The sequence below is a fragment of the Pseudonaja textilis genome, chromosome Z (assembly GCF_049901715.1).
Source record: "Pseudonaja textilis isolate UNSWEBS1 chromosome Z, rPseTex1.2, whole genome shotgun sequence".
NCBI classification, from domain to species: Eukaryota; Metazoa; Chordata; class Lepidosauria; order Squamata; family Elapidae; genus Pseudonaja; species Pseudonaja textilis.
In genome coordinates, this window is record NC_142008.1 from 123,301,139 (window position 1) to 123,321,524 (window position 20,386).

General features: G+C 44.7%; 1 protein-coding gene across 1 annotated transcript in view; it reads right to left on the reverse strand.

Moving 5' to 3' along the window:
- Nucleotides 1-17,242, reverse strand: part of TGM1 (transglutaminase 1) — a 52,607-nt gene extending 35,365 nt beyond the window's left edge. Inside the window, exons 1-2 of the mRNA XM_026721946.2 lie at nucleotides 17,153-17,242; nucleotides 383-604 (exon numbers count right to left, since the gene is read on the reverse strand). Of these exons, the coding sequence (XP_026577731.1) occupies nucleotides 383-604; nucleotides 17,153-17,159 (229 nt within the window). The 5' untranslated portion in view covers nucleotides 17,160-17,242. The remainder of the gene's footprint in view (nucleotides 1-382; nucleotides 605-17,152) is intronic.
- Between the last annotated feature and the right edge of the window lie 3,144 nt (nucleotides 17,243-20,386).

Below are 20,386 nucleotides of genomic sequence, written 5' to 3' on the forward strand. Positions count from 1 at the left end.
AAGAGGGAGTCAAGCTATTCTCCAAAGCACCTGAAGGCAGGACAAGAAACGAGGGATGGAAACTTATCAAGGAGAGACGCAACCTGGAATTAAGGAGAAATTTCCTAACAGTGAGGACAATTAACCAGTGGAACAGCTCGCCACCAGAAGTTTTGGGTCTTTATCACTGGAGGCTTTTAAGAAGAAACTGGACAGCTATTTGTCCGAAAAGGTATAGGGTCTCCTGCTTGAGCCGGGGGTTGGACTAGAGGACCTCCAAGGTCCCTTCCAGCTCTATTCTGATTGAAATTGGATGGGATTTAGTACCCAGCTGAGCTCATCTCTCAGCCCCCAAATCACTCTCTGGAGGTTTGGGATAGTCTCTTAGGCCCTGATGACTTACCCCGGATGACGGGATCTGTTCGCCGGGCCCCCGGGATCTCGCCAGGCGCCGGTGTCCAGTCACTGTCATCCCGCTGGCCTGCGCAGCACCGGCAGAATTTGTGGAACCAGTTTTGTTTCCTCCTCCTGGGCGCCGGTTCTGCAGCATTTGGCTGGCGTACCCGGTAGCTGACGTTGGCCCACCGGCCTGCATCTCCCCGCGGATCCGATACAGGCATGGCGTCTGTGGAGGACAAAGAAGATAGGTGTTTAGACGCACGGTCCCCGATCCCAGCTTAGAAAACAGAACCAAGTTTTTTTTAAATTCGGTTAATCGTTTTTCTGTTTGCACCCGAGAGGAAGATGGGGAGGCAATGAGAAAGACGGGGTTGTGGTGGCCCACCAGCGGTCAGCGGAGCTGGCGGCAGACTTGGACAGCGAGGAGGTTGGGAGGAACATGGGCCAGTCCTGGAGTCTGGGGAAGGCTCTGACGAGGGCTCTGCGTCGGAGGCAGAGATGGGGCCAGGGCTGTCCGACATTTCCCTGCTGCCTATGGAGTCAGAGATCAGTGGGGAAGAAGAACAGCTGGAGCCTGTTCTCAGTGTGCTCATGCACAGAGCTGCCAGAAGAAGGGAACGGTTAAGGAACAAGGGTCGACTCAGGAGTAAAGGCTCAGGCGGATGGTGAATGGCCCCTCCCAGAGGGAATAAAGAGGAGGTGAAAGGGGAGTTGTGTTTGCAGGAGACAATTAGTTCAATTCATTAGGGTGAAGATCTGTTCCTGACTTCTTGCCAAGTAATTGCTGCTACACTTGTGGCGTTTGGAAGATATCGGCCTGGCAACTCTCCAAGCCTGATAAAGGTCTGTGGTTGTGAAATCTCTTGAAAGACTGTTTGCCGGGACTTTGCCAGAGAGGAATTCACTTTAACCTAAATAAAAGGGGTGTTACCGGGATGAGGAGTCTGCTTCATGATTTTGGAAAGCCAGGGTCAGAACAGGGGTAGAGATTAACGACTCCCAGAATTCCCCAGCCAGCTCTTTTTATTTTTTATTTTGTTGAAGTCAAGATATATTATGCTTACTGCATTCCCACCATATATGAAGAAAGTTGCCCTGGATGGGGAATTCTGGGAGTTGAAGTCCATACGCCTTAAAGTTGCCAAGTTTAGTGATCCTAGCTGTAGTAGGGCAAACTGACTCTCTTACTTTACCAGTTAGAGACTGGTTTGCCTGGCCATTAAGCCCCTGTTTAACCATGGCTTATGGAACAATCCAGCTTCAATGGCCTAGAATCGTACAACACTAGAATCACTGCCAATCCGCCATCTCCATTCAAGTGGTCTCAGCACAGTCAAGCTAGCTAGTTGTATCACATTAAGTTACAGTTTTCTTCATTGAGGTTCACGCCATATAAACCACAATGGGCTGAATTCCCAAACCGTGTTAAATCCCAAACCACGGATATAAAGGTCTGCTTTTATTACTGCAACATTTTTAGTTTTACCAGCTGGGACATCCTTGCAAAGGGGCCTTCTCTTTCAGGTTTAATATTCTAGCAAGTTCCCCAACTGAGTTTTATTTAAAAAAAATAAGACTTTCCTTAAAGGTACAGGTGGTCCTTGACTTACAATGGTTTGTTTAGCAACCGTTTGAAGTTAGGATGAAAAAAAGCGACTTACGTTTGGTCCTAACACTTATAAGTTCACTTAACGACCGTTTTATTCCCTTAACAGCTTCAGTGATTTGCTTAGCAACCATGGCAAAAAAAAAAATGTTTTGTAAAAATTGAACACGACTTACTTTATCGCCTTACTTAGCAAGGGAAATGTTTTATTTATTTATTTTATTTTATTTGGTTTGTCAATTGCTTACAAGATAATAGGTATAAGTAAAAACACAGTTATGAATACATGGATACATATAAGAAAAATAAAAGAAACAATAGGACAGGGACGGTAGACATGTTGGTGCACTTATGCACGTCCCCTACAGGCCTCTTAGGAAAGGGGTGAGGTCAATAGCAGTTGGTCGCAATTGTGTCACAAGTCGAGGACTAGAACTCTAGTCCTCGACTTATGACACAATCGGGACCCACATGGTTTAAAAGGCATCCCCAGCTGGGAAAAAAGGCTGTTAAACATGGGATGCAAATCTTCCAGCGGGTACCCAGATTTGAAACATCCTGTGGTCACCAGAAACATGTTATCAGTTTTCGCACACATCCTGCAGATACTTGTGAAGAAATCGCGAAGAAAACACAGTTTGCTTCCTGCTGCACTTCTTAATTTGAATTGTCTGCTAACGCAAGAAATCACAAGACTGTTTCCATGTAACATGTGAAACCCTTTGCCACAGTTCTGGGGACTCTGCTTCACCCAGCCTTGTGACTAGGTCTTGACCTCGTCTTTCCCTCCAACTTGGCAGATGTGCCAAGTTTCTAGTCCCTAAAGCTCTTTTGCAAGCTCTTGTCTCCCTTCCCCTTTCTGTTTCTCCTGACTCAGAGCCCGGCTGGGGCTTTGCAGAAAGGAGAGCGAGGGTCAGTGGGTCAAAGGGGTGGGGGGAAATTCCCGGCCTCCTTCCCCAAAGCCCACGCAGCAATTTCTGCGGTCTGCCAGATGTGGACAGATGTGCAGAAGGAAAGCCAGAAGGAAGAACAAACTGTATTTTCCTGGGGTGGGAACCAGAGGTGGTATTCACCTGCCTTCACCTACCTCCCGTATATTCCCTTGTTTGTTTGTTTTTAGCTCAGCTGAAGCACATTCTCAGAACCGATAGGAAAAAATTTGGAAACTTATCACTGATGGGAACCCGGATAAAATTTGGACTGTCGGTCCGGCCAAAGCTGTCGGTCCGGCCAAAGCTGTCCCGATATCAAAAGGATGAAAAAAACGGGTCAGGGGTTCAGCAGACATCTGCATGACAGCTTTATTTTCCATGCTGGCTTATATTTCCGCCTCCATAACCCCAAATGTCCTGTCTCCCCCGCCCCCTGGGTGGATTTCAATTCCCCGAATTCCCTAGGCAGCATGGCTGTCTGAGGAATTCTGGGAGTTGGAAGCCCACAAGTTTAGGGACCCTTATTTGTACGGCAGGGGTGTCAAACTGGCTGGCCGGGTGTGTCCCACGTGGGCTACACTAATCCCATCTCCACGAAGGGGAAAGCATCGCAAAATGTCACGTGACAGCGACGTGAGGCGGTGAGTTTGACGCCTGTATGACAAACTGATTCTCTTACTTAACAAATTGGAGTCATAAGGCCTGGTTTGCCCCGACATTAAGCCCCAGTTTAATAATGGATCAAGAACATATGAGGCTAGGCCACCATTATCACATATTTTTAATAGGATAATTTGCTTAATAGATAGTGGGGATGCAGTAGATGTAATATACCTTGACTTCAGCAAAGTTTTAAAAAAATAGGCCATGAAAACTGGCTGGGGAATTCTGGGAATTGAAATCCGCCTGTCTTCAATTAACTAAGGTTGGGAAACACTGACATTGGAGCTCCTGTGTTTAGATCTCATCTTGGGGTAGCGATAATCATGCAAAACCTCCAGCTTCAGGGGCAGTCTACCTGAATAATGACTCTCCGGGAGGGAAGAGTGCTTGAGTTTGACAGCAGGCCAAACCTACTATCTGAACAGACCACTGCCATCTGCCAGAAATGGTGTAGGGTCTCCTGCCTGGGCTTGTGGGGAGGAGGGGGGTTAGACTAGATGACCTACAAGGTCCCTTCCAACTCTTGTTATTCTGTTCTGAAACTTTGCAGCCTGGCTATCTTATAAACCATAAAAGAGAGGCTGGCTCAGCTGCTGCTGTTTGACAAACCATAAATAAACCATGGATTGGTGTGATTGATGGCAAACAAAGCTTGGAATACAAAATGTTAGGGGCGGGAATAAAGATTCCCCCCCCCCCTCCCAATTTTGGTATTTTCCAAGGCTTGGAGGCATTTTCTATCAAGAGCAGACAGGGTGTTTTGGCTTTCAAATCTAAGGCAGAAATTCAAACTAAACGAGCAAGCAGGTTTTTATCTCTGCATTTTACATTTTTCAATTTAATTTTTTAATTTTACGTGCAGAAGTCAAGCTGGCTGGCCTTAAAAAATGGTCTAAGTGTTTATAACATAAACTGCAATCCTTTGTGAGTTTATGAATGCAAATTGTCCTTTTTCCAAGGCCAACAAAAACCTGAATACAAGTTTAATGCTTTCCTAAAAGAGGGGAAAAAACCCCAGATTTCGGTATAGAACCTTCCTTCCTATGACTTTTGAATTCTCTCCGCCAGTTCCCTGCAAGTAGAAATCTAATCTGAGAGGGAGCCAACAGGACACCAAAGAGTTTCTTTCTTTAAAATAAAACCAGATTTCGGCAGCCGTTCCTTTTCCGCTTACGAATTTTGATTTCTCTCTGTTACTGGAAGCCAGTGCCCCGCAAATAGAAATCTAACCTGGAAGGGAGCCAACAACGTGCCTGCCAAGGAATTTCTATCTTCGTGGCAGGCTTGCAGAAATTGTGCTTGTGCTCTGAGACATCTCTCTCTCACACACACACACACACACTTTCCGACAAGTTTATCTTGGCTATCAAAATTTGGAAGGATAGGGCCTGAGATATTGTAAGTTAGCCTGCAGGGAGGGCGGAAGAAAGTAAATTAAAGAAGAAAGAAAGAAAAATAAAGCAGATTGTGTATACTTGTGTGCTCAGGTGTAACCAAATAAATTAGAAAGGGTGTCCAAAATGGGGATAGGTATATTTTTGAGGGCTTGGCCAGGGTGCAAGAAAGAGGAATTATTCTTCTCTGTCACTATTGGCATTGTTTTTGTGACAAAAAAATGTTCCTGTATGGGGCTGCGTTGAAGTCAGAAAGATGTTTAAATTGCTAAATAAAACTGCAAAGTTGATTCTGTTTGTATTTAATAATTCATTTCCTTTGTTCCACCCAAATTCCAAAACTGACACTTGAAAGGCTCCTTGTGAAATTAACAACACACATTTTGTACTTTCGTAGGCAAATCATCTTCTGCTGGTTTTGTACGAGGTCTTTCACTTACGACAGAAATGGAGCCATATAGGTAGTTATCGACTTACAAAAGTTTGTTTAGTGAATGTTTGAAATCACGACGGCATTGGGAAAAAAATCTTGAATTATGACTGATTTTCACGCTTGTGACCATTGCAAATTCTCCATGGTCATGTGATCAAAGTTTGGCCGCTTGGCAAGCGATTCATCTTTATGACGGTTGCAGTGTCCCAGGGTCAGGCGATCCCCTTCGGCAACCTTCTGAGTCAGATTGGCTTAACAACCGTGTAACTCGCTTAACAACGGCAATGGTCATGCAAGGTCGTAAAATGGGGCAAAAATCAGCAACGGTCTCACTTAACGTACGCATGGTTGTAACGCATGGCAATTGTTCACCAAGTCGCCACGTGAGCCTGGAATTACAGTTGTAGATCATGGGTCGTTAAGTGGGTCATCATGTGAGTGTGTCCAATTTTATGACTGGTCGTTAAGCGAACCAATTTTCCCTAAGGGGTGTTTTTTTTTTGCCAGGAATCAGCAGTAAATACCCCCAAAATATCGAAAATTGCAAATGACCGTTAACTGTGAATCAGTGGCCAAGGGCCCAAAATGTGATCATGTCATTGTGTGTGTGTGTGTGTGTGTGTGTGTGTTCATTCGGCCATCAGAACTCTGAAAAGGTGAGGTAAATAACTTTGGGGATGTCTGTCATAGGCTTGAATGGTCACTAAGTGAGGACCACCTATATTACCTTGCTGTGTGGAGTAGAATAGAAATGAGATAGCCCCTGAGCATGAACAGAGTGCTTTTTGCTCAATGCAAACATAAGTGTGCATGCAACAAAATGGTATCCACCTCTCCAAGGCTTTGAATCTTGCAGAAAACCTGACCGACAATTAAATATGCCTTTTGTATTAATTTTTTAGTCTCTCGATGCAGAATATTGAAAAATCTCTGATCGCGTGGCATTTTTGTGTAAACATATCACAACCAGGGAGGACTGTGATAATCCCATTTTTGGTAAAACTCTTAATGAAAGCCTTAATTTAATGAATTTGTTTAGAATAGAATTCTTTATTGGCCAAGCGTGATTGGACGCACAAGGAATTTGTCTTCGGTGCATAAGCTCTCAGTGTACATAAAAGAGATAAAGGGATTAAATCATGATCGTAAATACATTCACCATGCATCATAGGATGCAACACTCAGCGATAGTCATAGGATACTAAGTAAGCAATCAGCATAAATTAGGGAACTAAATAAAACAATATAAATCGTAAAGATACAAGCAACCAAGCTATATAATCATAAGTAGAAAAGGAGATGGGTCACAGGAAGGACGGGAAGAATAATAGTAATACAGTAAATAGTTAAATATACGATCCTAATTTATTGTTTGAATGTTTGATAGTGCGCTTTAATTGGATGTCTTTAGAGTTGCATTTAGTAAAGAGTGAGGCGTGCGTGTTTAATCTATCTATATAAAAGCAACATACCACTCACACATCATCACAAAATTTCCAGAACCATACAAATTTGAAATTTGGCATGTATGTTCCTCTTGGCTTCTAGGTGCTCACTAAGAAAGGATTTTTCAAAATGACCATCAGAGCATTATTATTGTTATTGTTGTTATTGTTATTATTATTATTATTAACACGCTCTGATGCTAAGCAGTTCTACTCCCCCTCCCCACCTGAAAAGAAATCTCTTCCAAACCCAAAACACAAGCAGAAGAGAGGAGTTTCACTTTCAGTTTCAGAGCACCAACAGTTGAGCTAAGCCACGCCCAGGCTCCTTGCAGTCTCCTTCTTGCTCACCCAGCAAATACTGTTTCAGTTTCCAAACAGCCCTCAACTCTCTCACACTGACAGGGCGCTAGCCAGATGAATACAGATGGATGCTGGTAGGCAGAGGCAGAATTTTTTCGCCCTTATTTTCCTCCCAAAAAACTAAGCCCAGTCTCATAGTAGTGTAAGAGTAGAGTAGAATAGTAGTTATGTAGCAAAGGATGGGTATCGTGCTAGTGAATAAATAAGTGCAAAAAATAAAAATTTTAAACATGAAAGATGGGAGTTATTCTTTTCCATAACTGCCTTCCGAACACGGATTTTATTCCTCTTTTTATAAGCCAGCGTAACAAGGCTTATGGGATGTATAGGTAGTCCTCAACTTACAATGGCCAACAAGCCCCAAATTTCTGTTGCTAAGTGAGACATTTGTCCAGTGACTTTCACTCCCTTTTACAACTTTTCTTGCCATTGTTGTTGAGTTAGGGACACGGTCGTTAAGTGAATTTGGCTCCTCTAATTGCCTTTGCTTGCCATAAGGCTGCAAAAGGGGATCACGCGACCCCAGGACATGACAACCGTCGTAAATGCGAGCCGGTTGCTAAACCTCTGGATTTCGATCACACGACTGCAGGGAATGCTGCAAGTGTGAAAAACAGTCCTAACTAAGTCACTTTTTTTCAGTGCCATTGTGACTGGTCACTAAATGAACTGTTGTAAGTTGAGGACTACCTGTATAGATAAATAAACCAAGGAACTGGAGCCAGCCAGATACAGAGATGGGAAAACTATAGCTGGAATTAAGACTAGAGTAAAGACTCAGACAGCTTTCTGGGAGTTGAAGTCCACAAGTCTTAACGTTGCCAAGTTTGGGGGACCTCCGTGCTAGGAAATTCAAATGACCTTCCAGAGATGTCGGAGAACATCTGGCAATGGGCAGACTTTCCTCAGCTTGGCTCAAACACTGCCCGTCAGATGTTTGAAGCATCCATGGATGCGTTGTATAAAGGGGCGGTTGGATGCAGTTGGGGAGGTTTGCAAAATCTCTGGATGAAAGCCAGAATGGCAGGAAGGGGAAGAACGAGACGCCAACCCTGCCCAGAGATATTATGCGAGGATGATTTGTTGATTAAGACTTATTTGTCGCTATAAATTCCATCTTACACCCACAAATGTGTCAGCAGTTGGTACTTTTGCTGAGTTTGTGGAGGTTTACACAGCACACAAAACCAGAAAACTTGGTTCATCTCCACCAGAGCTACACAAAACACGGTGCCCAACACAAAGGAAATTACAGTAGATTATGGTTTAGGTGAGTTTAGACCAGGGAGTCTCCAATCTTGGCCACTTTAAGGCTTGTGGACTTCAACTCCCAGAATTCTCCAGCCAGTGTAGACTACCAAATGGAGTCCATGGTGAAATTTCCTCCCGTTCTCCTTCCAATTTATATTTTTCCATGAGTAGAAAAATTTAAGGAAAATATTTTTCCTTAAACTTTGTTTTCTTAGAGCCATATCGAATGACTTTCCCTCTGAGTTTTATTTTTATTTCATTTTTTGGAAACTTTAAAGGGAAAGGAAGAGGGGTTATTACTTTATTTATTGTATTTATTTGTCAAGCATGTATTGGTTAACAGATATAATTAGAAGATGATTACGATTACATGAAATTATATTGCATGAAATTATATTGGACTCTTGTGACTTTTAGGTGGCCCTTTGCGAAATCTCAGATTTGAATGTCCCCCTTTGATCAGATCTGACTATTTGGGCTTCCTCACTTTATTTTTATTTATTAATAAATTTATATGCCACTCACCTCACTTTCAAACAACTTATTTTTCCAAACAAGGGATTCTCTCTTTCCTTCTCACCGCCTTGCTTGCAGGAGAAGGATTTCTAACCTGATTTCCATTCCCAATTCCAGATTTCTAAGAAGCCTCTTGGGAATTTGGCCACCGCTTGGCATCAGATTGCATGTCTGCTCCATCCTACCACATATCCCATCTTCTTCCTTTAAAGCCACCTGGTAAATTATTATTATTTTTTATTTTTTTATCCCACGGTAAATTAGATTTTTATTTTCCTTGTGAGATTCTTTTCATCAAATGATGTTCTCTCACTCCACCATCAGTTTCTAACGGTCCCTGCCAGGGGAATTCGGAGGACAACCTAAACCAAAAACTGCAGGGGGAGCCCAAATTGGCCCCTTCCTCACTTTAAGCGGGATGTAGGACCTCAACCAAAAAGACCAACGTCAACCTCACGTTTGGCACTTCTTTCCGCAGTAAAATATATAGAATATTCTTTAGTAGCTGATAACCCGGCGTTGCCCAGGTATTTATTTATCCTAATCCTGTATTATACAGGAAAAGCCCTGATTTCAGCGACCTGGAACAAACTTAATTTCTAATATTGGATTAAGAAGAAGGAGGAGGAGGAGGAGAAGAAGAAAAGAAGGAGAAGGAGGAGGAGGAGGAGGAGGAAGGAGGAGGAGGAGGAGGAGGAAGAAGAAGAAGAAGAAGAAGAAGAAGAAGAAGAAGAAGAAGAAGAAGAAGAAGAAGAAGAAGAAGAAGAAGAAGAAGAAGAAGGGGAAGGAGGAGGAGGAAGAAGAAGAAGAAGAAGAAGAAGAAGAAGAAGAAGAAGAAGAAGAAGAAGAAGAAGAAGAAGAAGAAGAAGAAGAAGAAGAAGAAGAAGAAGAAGAAGAAGAAGAAGAAGAAGAAGAAGAGTAGTCCTATAAGAATTATTTTGCGTGGTTTTGTGTTTCTAACAGGTGAGAGCCTGGAGTAAGATGGGCATTCTTTAAATTTGATAAATAAAATAAAATAAAATAATGATGACTTCCTCTTGAATTGAGATTCAGAGGCTCCAACCAGCCATAGCTGCTCGTGCGCCATGCTAAAAAATTCCCCCCTCCTCCTTGCAAATCTTCCTCAATTACCACCGAGGCAGTCCAGAAGATAGTGGCCACTGTCTAGTGACAGTGAGTTCCCAAGGATAATTATGCATTCCATTGGACGCTCCCTGGGTTTTCTGTTGCAGGCATCGCTTAAGCAACGCAAGGCGAGTTCTTGGAAGCGGCCCTGCCCAGGACTCCTTGCAGAGGCTGAGTTTTCCAACAGGTGAAGTTTTGACATGGGTTTTGTGAGGTAAAGTTAAGAGCCAAAGCATATTAGGAACAGCCTGGTCTGGAGTTCTCAGGCTTGGTAAACTGGGAGTCCATTCTCCACTCTTCCTCCTAAAACGCTATATTGTGGTTTCTTTAAAGTAGCATCATTAAACTAGCATCCCACAACTGTGTCGGTCGCCAAAAGTTGCAGTTAGCAAACCTTAATGACAGGGTTCGGCCGACGTGATAAGTCAAACCAGAGTAACCACAAGTTTGTTTTTAAATGTTTTTTTTTTTTAAGTGCAGGCGTACTAACGCCTCTCTGTTTATTCAAAGGATCCCTTTTAGCAACCGGCCTGAACCGAGCTGGGGAAGAAAGGGAGGCTTTTAAAAACGGGGTGTTCTCTTAAGGCGCGGTACCCGATTTCTATCATCGGATGGATATTAAATCAGCTGAGAGCGCAAAATTAAATCGGCTCTTTTGCACGACAGATTTTTCTGCTCAGTATTTACAGAGAGGTAAGCCCTCGCCTTACAACAGTTCCTTTAGTGGCCATCGGAAGTTCGAACGGCCCTGGGAAAAAAAAAAGGGGGGGGCGACTTTTGTTCACTTTTCACACTTAACTACCATTATTGCAGCATCCCCCGCGGCTACCTGATCAACATTTGGAGGCTTGGCAAGTGACTCGTATTTATGATGGTTGCGGTGTCCTCCGGGGGGGTGTGTGTGTGTCACATTAACCCCTCTTGCGGCCTTCTGACGAGTAACGTCAATGGGGAAGCTGGATTCACTTAACGAGGGTGTTACTAACTTAACAGCTGAAGGGATTCACTTAACATTGGAATTTTATTGGTAATACATGTTTGAACCTGTTCTATAGGCCTATATGGCCTATAGGCTTGTCTGTCTATTTGTCTGTCTGTCTGTCTCTCTATTTCTGTCTGTCTCTCTTTATATATCTATATCTAATTCTTGGTCTCTCTCTGTCTATTTCTATACCTGTCTGTCTGTATTTCTATATCCTTCCTATCTATCTATCTATCTATCTATCTATCTATCTATCTATCTATCTATCTATCTATCTATCTATTTCTGTTTGTCTCTCTCTATATTTCTGCCTGTCTACCGCTATTTCTGTTTTTCTTCCTCTCTCTCTCTATGTCTGTCTGTCTATCTATCTATCTATCTATCTATCTATCTATCTATCTATCTATCTATCTATCTATCTATCTATCTATCTATCTATCTCACTTAACAACTTATTCGGAAATTCTGACCCCCCAATAATGGCTGCAAATCAAGGACTAAATGCTCTTTTTTCTCGTCTGATTGTTTAACCCTCGCCCAGATTTTTAAGGGCTGGAGACAATACAGGGGTAAAACAAAATGTTCTCCCCCAAAAAACCCCACCCTCCTCCATTTCTAACAAGACAAGTGGAGCTTTCTGTTTGCTCCTTCTGCACATCCTCAGAGGCACCATGGCTTTCTGTACCCGGGCAGCTTTCTCAGTTCAGATCGGGCCAGCTGAATCCATGGGAATTTTTGTGCCTGATGGATGGGTTGAAATGAGCTGAGGCAGGAAGCGAAAATCTCGCCTGGGGGAGATATGGAGGGGGAGAAGGAATGTTTGGAAGCTCCGGAAGAAGGTTACTCATCTGCCATTGTGCCCCACCCTGGCCCTTGTCACCACCTATGAGGGCAGTGCCACCGAGGGCAGTGCCCAGATGGGTAGTGAACCAGTTAGTCTGGGAAAGGTGTTTCTGGTTGAACCATGCATACGGTTTTTCAATCTTAGCAACTTGAAGCCAGGTGGACTTCAACTCCCAGAATTCCCCAGCCAGCATAGAATTCTGGGAGTTGAAGTCCACCCATCTAAAAGGTTGAGAAACACTGCAATAACATAATGAAGCCAGATGGAGAATTCTAGGAGTCCAGTCTACCCATCTAAAAAGTTGAGAAACACATGGCATTAACACAATAAAACTACACTCAACTGGCTGGGGAATTCTGGGAGTTGAAGTCCATCCATTTAAAAGGTTGAGAAACACTGCAATAACATAATGAAGCCAGCTGGAGAATTCTGGGAATTGAAATCCACCTATCTCAAAGTTTTGAAACCCTGAATTAACACAATAAAACTTCTCAACTGGCTGGGGAATTCTGGGAGTCCACCCATCTAAAAAGTTGAGAAACCCTGAATTAACACAATAACACTACTCAACAGCCTAGGGAATTCTGGGAGTTGAAGTCTACCCCTCTAAAGGTTGATAAACACTGCAGTAACATAACGAAGCTACTAAACCAGTTGGGGAATTCTGGGAGTCCAGTCTACCCATCTAAAAAGTTGAGAAACACATGGCATTAACGCAATAAAACTACACTCAACTGGCTGGGGAATTCTGGGAGTTGAAGTCCAACTATCTCAAAGTTGCGAAACACCGCAACAACATATTAAAGTTACTAAGCTGGCTAGGGAATTCTGGGAATTGAAATCCACCTATCTCAAAGATTCGAAACACTGAATTAACACAATAAAATTACTCAACTGGCTGGGGAATTCTGGGAGTTGAAGTCCAATCATCTCAAAATTGAGAAACACTATTTAACAATCACAGTGTGAACGTCTGTGCCCGGTTGTTTTAATTTTCTCCACCTCCTCCTTGGAAGACCCCGTGCCTTTACAGAGCAGGCAGGAATCCAACCAGGGAAAACTTTTTTGTTCTTCCCAGGCGGGAGGTAAAAGCTGCCTGTCTCGAACCTTTCATCCCAAGAGACCTGTTTGAGGAGTACACCAGCTTTCAGCAAACCGGTTTCCCAGGGAGGATCCTTGGGAAGGCAAACCACACAGTTCTCACACAAAGAAAAATATGGACATTTGCTGAATTTTAAAAGAGTCACTTCACCGGGGTGGGGTTTTGCATATTGGGGAGGTGGATTTAAAAATAACTTCATGGGAGGCCAGGACAATTTGTGGCTTGTTTTTGGAGGGTGCAGGAATGGAGCCTCCAAGGAAGGGTCCCTCATGGGTGGCTGGCACTGTGATCAGGAGCAATCTATCTTATTTGCCACAGTCAAGCTGATCTAGGAAGTGCCAAACTCTATAGTTTTCAAACTGGACGGTTTATTCAGACAGTAAATTTTTATATTTTTAATGTACTGAATGTTTTGGCCAGCTCAGTGCTTCTTTGAATCCAGTGATATATGGGCAACTATACAGATTAAATAAATTGATTCATTTGGTTGCGGCTTGCAAACCAGGGTTTGGTGACTTTACCTGACTATGGTTTATTGGACAAACCAATTATGGTTTACTCGACAAACCAGTGTTAAGTGAGACATGTTTGTTTAAGCACTATGAGAGGATAGAGTCTGGCACATTCTAGAAAGGAAGAAAAATCTGATAATATCAAGCAATCCACTCAGTTCATCAGCTTCCTACTTTCTACGCAAGAATGATTTCATGTGCAGGACTCTGTTTTGGAAAACAGGCCATTGCGAGGAAAGAGCTCCTCTGGGCATGAGCAAAGTATGTTTCTTTTTGTAATGATATTTCTGGAAGATGATGTACTGGACCAGAGGTGCGGAACAATGGCTCCTTTATGACTTGTGGACTTCAACTCCCAGAATTCCTGACTGGAATTGGCTCAGGAATTCTGGGAGTTGAAGTTCACAAGTCATAAAGGGGCCACCATTCCCCACTCCCTGCCCTGGATAAAAGCCCCATTTACAATTTGAGAGATCCAGGTGTGATTGTGAGCTGAATGGCAAAGTGAAAAATCACTTTTAAAAACTCTTCAAACCACACACACACACACACACACACACCCCAACGTTGTCTCCTTAAAATGGCTCTTAAAATGGACACCTCTCCCCTCCAATATCTTTAGAATAATGAATTAATATTGAAGTTCAGGATTAAGCTGTTTAGACATTCTTAGCGTGACTTTTAAAAAAATGTGCCCATTTTACAGGCATTCCTCATTTAGTGACCACTGCTCGGTTAGTAAACAAAATGGTCCCTAAGAGAAGGCGTGGTTATGTTCTTCCCTTGGTTTTCCTCTGCATTACAGACCTGCAAAGGTCGTAGATGAGAAGACTGGTCACCACATTCCTTTTTCATCCCCTCTCCTGATTGTAAACGGTCGCTAAATGAGGACCACCTGTAGGAGGATCCAACCAAGGTTTTCGGCAGGGTCAGGAAAGGGCAAACACCATCCAAACCATTCAAGTCCAATTTGTTAAAATATTTTCAACCAAGTCAAAAGCAGGACTTCTCTTTCGACTCCAAAAACAAATATTTGGGTGCAAGACGAATTTGAAAAGAAAGAGAAAATTATCCTTTCTGTGCACAAGAATTTTTGCACGTTGAAATTTTTCCGGTACCAAATGGTCTCAAATCCAGAGTCACGCCTGAAAATCTCTTTATCAGAGGTCTCAATGCAAGATCTGTTTGTGGGCTTTGATTCTCTGAAGCCATCATCAATCCTGGTTTGTACAAGAAGATCCTGCCACTGAATCCTTCCTAAAAATCACCAGACTCCTACAAACTTCATAGTGGGACGGGTGCCTTGAGGTAATCCAATCCAACCCTCCAGATTTATGTCACCGATTAACCAGAATTAACTAGTGGAACAGTTTGCCAACAAAAGTTGTGGAGGCCCCATCACTGGAGGTTTTAAAGAAGAGATTGGGCAGCCACTTGTCTGGAATGATGTAGGGTCTCCTGCCTGAGCAAGGGGTTGGACTAGAAGACCTCCAAGGGTCCCTTCCAGCTGTATTCTGATTGATTGAAGCATGCCCAATAGACAGGTGGGTCTTGCTATCAATGGCCCATAGTTCTCCCATACTTTAAACCAGAATTAATTTTTCCTAGAATTTAAACTTGAATTCGTGTCCTGTACTCCAAAAATAAACACGAGGAGGGGGTGAAGGACAATATGAAATCTCCAAAATGGGGAATTCCCCCCCCCCCACTTTGCTTTGCACAAGACTGAAACGAAGGCAAAAAGCTTGCAGCTTTGTTCACACAACATGGAAAATCTGGAAGCTTCCTTTCCTGACAAACCGTTGTTATTCCTTGTCAGAAACTTTTCCTGCAAAAGTCCAGCTGTTTTTTTTTTTACACCATCATAGATCAGTGTTTCTCAACCTTGGAAACTTGAAGGGTGGACTTCAATGCCCAGAACTCCCAACTTTTAAGACGGGTGGACTACAAAACCCATGCTGGCTGGGCAATTGTGGGAGTTGTAGTCCCCCCATCTTAAAAGTTGGGAGTTTGAAGACCACTCCTCTTCAAAAGTTCCCAAGGATGTGAAACACTGTTTATAGACCAACACATGACTTCTCCTCCGGCAATATTCACACAATTTGGTGCCACAAGCCAGCAAGCCTCCCCTTTGGCTTGTCAAGGGTCCTCGGAGGTCTTCTAGTCCAACCCCAATTTACAACCTACGACAATTATTTGGTATATCTGCAACAACAGGCACTCACCTCCAAACTCGCTCAACCAGGCCCTTTAGGATCTGCTTTCTTGAGTAAGTGTCAGCTCGTGGGTTGCTTAACCCGTTTGGTCTTGCGCGAACGGGGAGAGCCCACGGATTTGTCCCCGAGAGGTTCGGGGTTCGGATCCAGCTGCTGTCTTGCCAAAGCTCCGCCCCACCCGTGTTTTCACAAGTCCCTGCTCCGTTCGGGAGCGGATTCTGGGGAACCCGGCCTGCCTTGCGGGGTTGTTGAGAATCGAAACTCACCTCCACCTGCGGGCACGACTTTGGGACCTCCAAAGTCCCGTTCCGACGCCCAGAGGGAGGCAGGTTCCCGCTTCTGAAGCCTCGAGAGAGACTCTCCTTTTCAGCCCCAGGGGGTTCAAGCACCTCCGCACTACAACTCCCATCTTCCAGATGATGGGCGCTGTAGTGCTGTCCCCCCACCCGTCGGTTTGCGTGCGCTGGATTCCCAAGCACGGGAGTCCCGCCCGGCGACGCGCGTTTGTAACAACAGCCGCTTTGGTTCCTAACTTTCAGTCCTGACCCACTGCTGGCCCACTGGTGGGATTAAAGAGACCCCCCTTTTGGGGTTCTGCGCCCACTGCCCGCATCTCCCCTTCTCTGCTGCCTTCGTCCCATTCCCTTGTTTCTCCAGAATTTCTTTCAACCCCAAACTTCTTCGCAACTCAAGGTTTTTTCTTTTTAATTCCTCACACCTGCCCGACATCCATTGCCTGCTCTAGGCGGCCCCGGATACCTGTGCGCACAGCTGGAGACACCTTGGAGCTCCCACCTGCTAAAGGTTCCCTCCCTGGTCCATTCCTTCCTTCCTTCTTACCTACCTACCTACTTTCTTTTCATCTTTCCTTCTCTCCTTCCTCTCTCCTTTTCCCTTTCCTTCCTCCCTCTCTCCCCTTTTCTCTTCCTCTTTTCCACCTACTTATCTACTTTCTTTTCTTCTTTCCTTCCACTCTCCACCTTCCTCCCTCCCTCTCCCCTCCTCTATTTTCCACCTACCTACATACCTACCTACCGGTACCTTCCTTCCTTTTCCACCTACTTACCTCACTTCTTCCTTCCTTCCTTCCCTCCCTCCCTTCTTTCCTACCAACCTACCTATCCTTTCCTCCCTTCCCGCTCTTTTTCCACCTACTTACCTCTCCTTCGTTCCTTCCTTCCCTACCTACCTTCCCTACCTACCTACCTACCTCTCCTTCTCGTCTCCGATCTTTCAGCGACGACCCTCCTGCTTCTGCCTCCGACGCCCCGACGCCCCCCTTACGACGCCTCCTGCGACCTCACCTTCTGCAAAGTTGCACACGGGCAGAGATAGCGTCTGTGGGCGCCCTCCACCACCCCACCTGCCCCGGCGCCGGCCCGCAACTCACCTGGCATTCGGCGGCTCAGCAGCTCCGACCCGGCTCGTTTGGCCCCGGAACGCTCTGTGAGCAGCGAGAAGGATGCGCAACTCCTGTCAAAAGTCTGGGGTGGAGCCCGCTGGGTGCCACAAATATGTGGAGCATCCGGGGAGGGGAAGGGAGGCCCAAGGCTGCTGGCCCCTCCCTCCCCCCGCGTGGAACTCCCCAGGCAAGGACGGAGGGGTGTGTGGGGGGGGAGAAGATCTTGGGAAGTTGAGTCAGAAGGTCAGCTGGAGGGTGAGGGGATAGGACGAACTCCCTGGCCCCGCAGACAGGAGGGTGAGGTTAGTCGGAAAGGCGGTAAGAGCGTAAGGGGCGTGCAGTAATGGCAGGTATTTTTACCCCCATGTGTTACCCCCAACCTATATTTCTACAATGGGGAGGGGTCTGAATGAAGAAAAATAAAAATAATCACACACACCCTCCCAAATTCCCTATAATCTTTGATTGGGATTTTTTTTTTGCCTAGGTGCCTATGAAAGAGAAACTTTCGGAACTTTAAAAAAAAAAACTTCTTTTCAAACTTCTTTCAAACTCCCCGCCTTGCCCCCACCACCCCAAACTTTTCAAGCTTCTTATGAAACCGTTGCAATCTTCTTTTCAAACTTTGGGAACCTTTTAAAAACTTTTTTTAAAAAAACTTTCTGAAATCTTTCAAAATGTTTTCAAAAACTCTGAAAAACTTATTCAAAGGTTTGAAAAGCCCTTAAAGCTTTTATAACTTTTAAACATTTTAAAACTTTTGAAGCTTTTAAAAGTTTTTGAAAGTTTGGAGGCTTTTAAAAGTTTTTAAAAGTTTGGAAGCTTTTAAAAGTTTTTGAAAGTGTGGAGGCTTTTAAAAGTTTTTAAAAGTTTGGAAGCTTTTAAAAGCTTTTCAAAGTTTGGAAGCTTTTAAAACCGTTAAAACACTTTTTAAAACTTTATAAAACTTTTCCCTTCTGAATTAAACCCTGCAGCTATTCCATGGCTCCCCATAAAAGGCCTGTAAGATAGGATCCTCTCTAACTAAGACTGTTCAAGGTTGAAGATGAGGTAGACTGCCTTGGAATGTGGAGGCTCCATTCAGGCTGAGGGGCTGATAACGACTGGGAAGACCCCTTTTGAAAGCTGGGGAGCAAAATTCCCCACTTTCACTTTTGCTATAAGCTGTTTCCCATGGATTGCTAGGTCAGCTCAACAATGGAAGGAAAAGGAAAATAAAATTTATCCAAAGTGGGATTTTCTGCTCTTACATTGAGAAAGAATTGTGAGTAGCAGGGGAATTCTAGCCTGGCTAGGATACAGATAAGATATTTTAATATATATATATATAATTTAATTTATTTAATATGATATGATATATTTATTATATTATATTATATTTATTATATTATATATTTTTATGGTCATAAGTGTAGATAATGGTCGTAAGTCACTTTTTTTCGGTGCCGTTGTAACCCAGGTCAGTCATAAATGAATGAGTGTATATTGACTACCAATAGTCACGTCAATGCTTATCTGTCAAGAATTTTCCGCTGGGGTACCCTCTTGTTTTTAAAAAATAAAACAGATTAACAGAGTTGGAAGGGACCTTAGTGGTCATCCAGTCCAACCCCCCCCACCCCACCACCCAAGCAGGAGACCCCACACCATTTCTGATAAGAGGGCAGTCTGGTTTCTTCTTGAAAAGCTTCCAGAGATGAAGCTCCCCTTGCTCAAGCAGGAGATCTTTACAGAATAAAGGAGTTGGAAGGGAACTTGGTGGTCATCTAGTCCAACCCCTGTCCAAGTAGAAGAACCAACACCATTTCTGACAAGAGGGCAGTCTGGTCTCTTCTTGGAAAGCTTCCAGAAATGACACTTCCCCTGCTCAAGCAGGAGATCCTTAATGAATAACGTAGTTGGAAAGGACTTCGGAGGTCATCTAGTCCAACTCCTCCCTGCCCAAGCACGAGACCCTACACCCTTTCTGACAAGAAGGTAGTCTGGTCTCTTCTTGAAAAGCTTCCGGGATGAAGCTCCCACAACTTCCAAAGGCAAAGTTGGTCCCGTTAATTTGCGAGGACGCTACGAAGATGATTCCGGACCGGTGGAGAATTCCCGCGGTCAGTCACGGCTGGGTCGGCCTCACCAACTTTCTTGCCCGAGTCGAGGGATGCGCTTGGCACATGAGAAGGCTGTGTGGGGGCAGGCGAGGAGCAGAAATCAGCCTCTATTTTTTTTTGGGGGGGGGGTATCTACTGCGACATGATACGCCTGAGGGGACACTTTGCCACAGCTTTGCTGGTTGGGGAAATTACAAATCCAGTTCGACCAGCTGCTAACGGCAAGGAAACCCAGTTGGGAAGCAGACAAGGCCGCGCCGGGCATGGGAAAAGCGAGTAAGGACAGAGCCATGGTGGGAGTCAGGATCGCTGAACTGTCGAGTACGGAAGGGGCACCCCAAAGGTCGTCTAGTCCAACCCCGCCCGGGGGCGAAAGCATTCTGGGAGAGATGGGCTATCCCGTGTCTTCAAGGCCCCCACCCTCAGGAGGGTTTTCCTTGCGTTGATGGAAAAATCTAGATAGCTGCCATTTCTATCTTAGGTCCAGGCGGTTAGAGAGAGCTGGAGTCAGCTGGGGAGAGTCATACAGCGTCGTGGGGGAGGCAGTAAGAGAGGATATCTGTAGCTCAGGGTTGAACTGTGCGGTCCTCGGTGCTCTCTGAGCTTGGTGGTTTACTTGCAGACGTTTCATAACTGAACTAGGTAACATAATCAGTGCTAGAAGGGAGTAGGGTTTGCAAAGATGAGGAGGAGGAGGAGGAGGAGAGGTGGAGGAAAAGAGGAGGAGAGAAGAGGAGGAGGAGAGAAGAGAGGAGGAGGAGGAGAGGAGGAGGAGGAGGAGAGGAGGAGAGAGAAGAAGAAGAGGAGGAAGAGGAGAGAGAGGAGGAGGAGGAGAGGAGGAAAGAGGAGGAGGAGAGGAGGAGGAGGAGGAAGAGAGGAGGAGAGAAGAAGAGAGGAGGAGAAGAAGAGAGGAGGAGAGAAGAAGAGAAGGAGGAGAGGAGGAAGAGGAGAAGAGGAGGAGAGAAGAGGAGGAGAGGAGGAAGAGAGGAGGAGGAGAGAGGAGGAGGAGGAGGAGGAGAGAGAAGAAGAGGAGGAGGAAGAGGAAGAGGAGAGAGAAGAGGAGGAGGAGAGAAGAGGAGGAGGGAGGAGGAGGAGGAGGAAAAGAGGAGGAGAGGAGGAG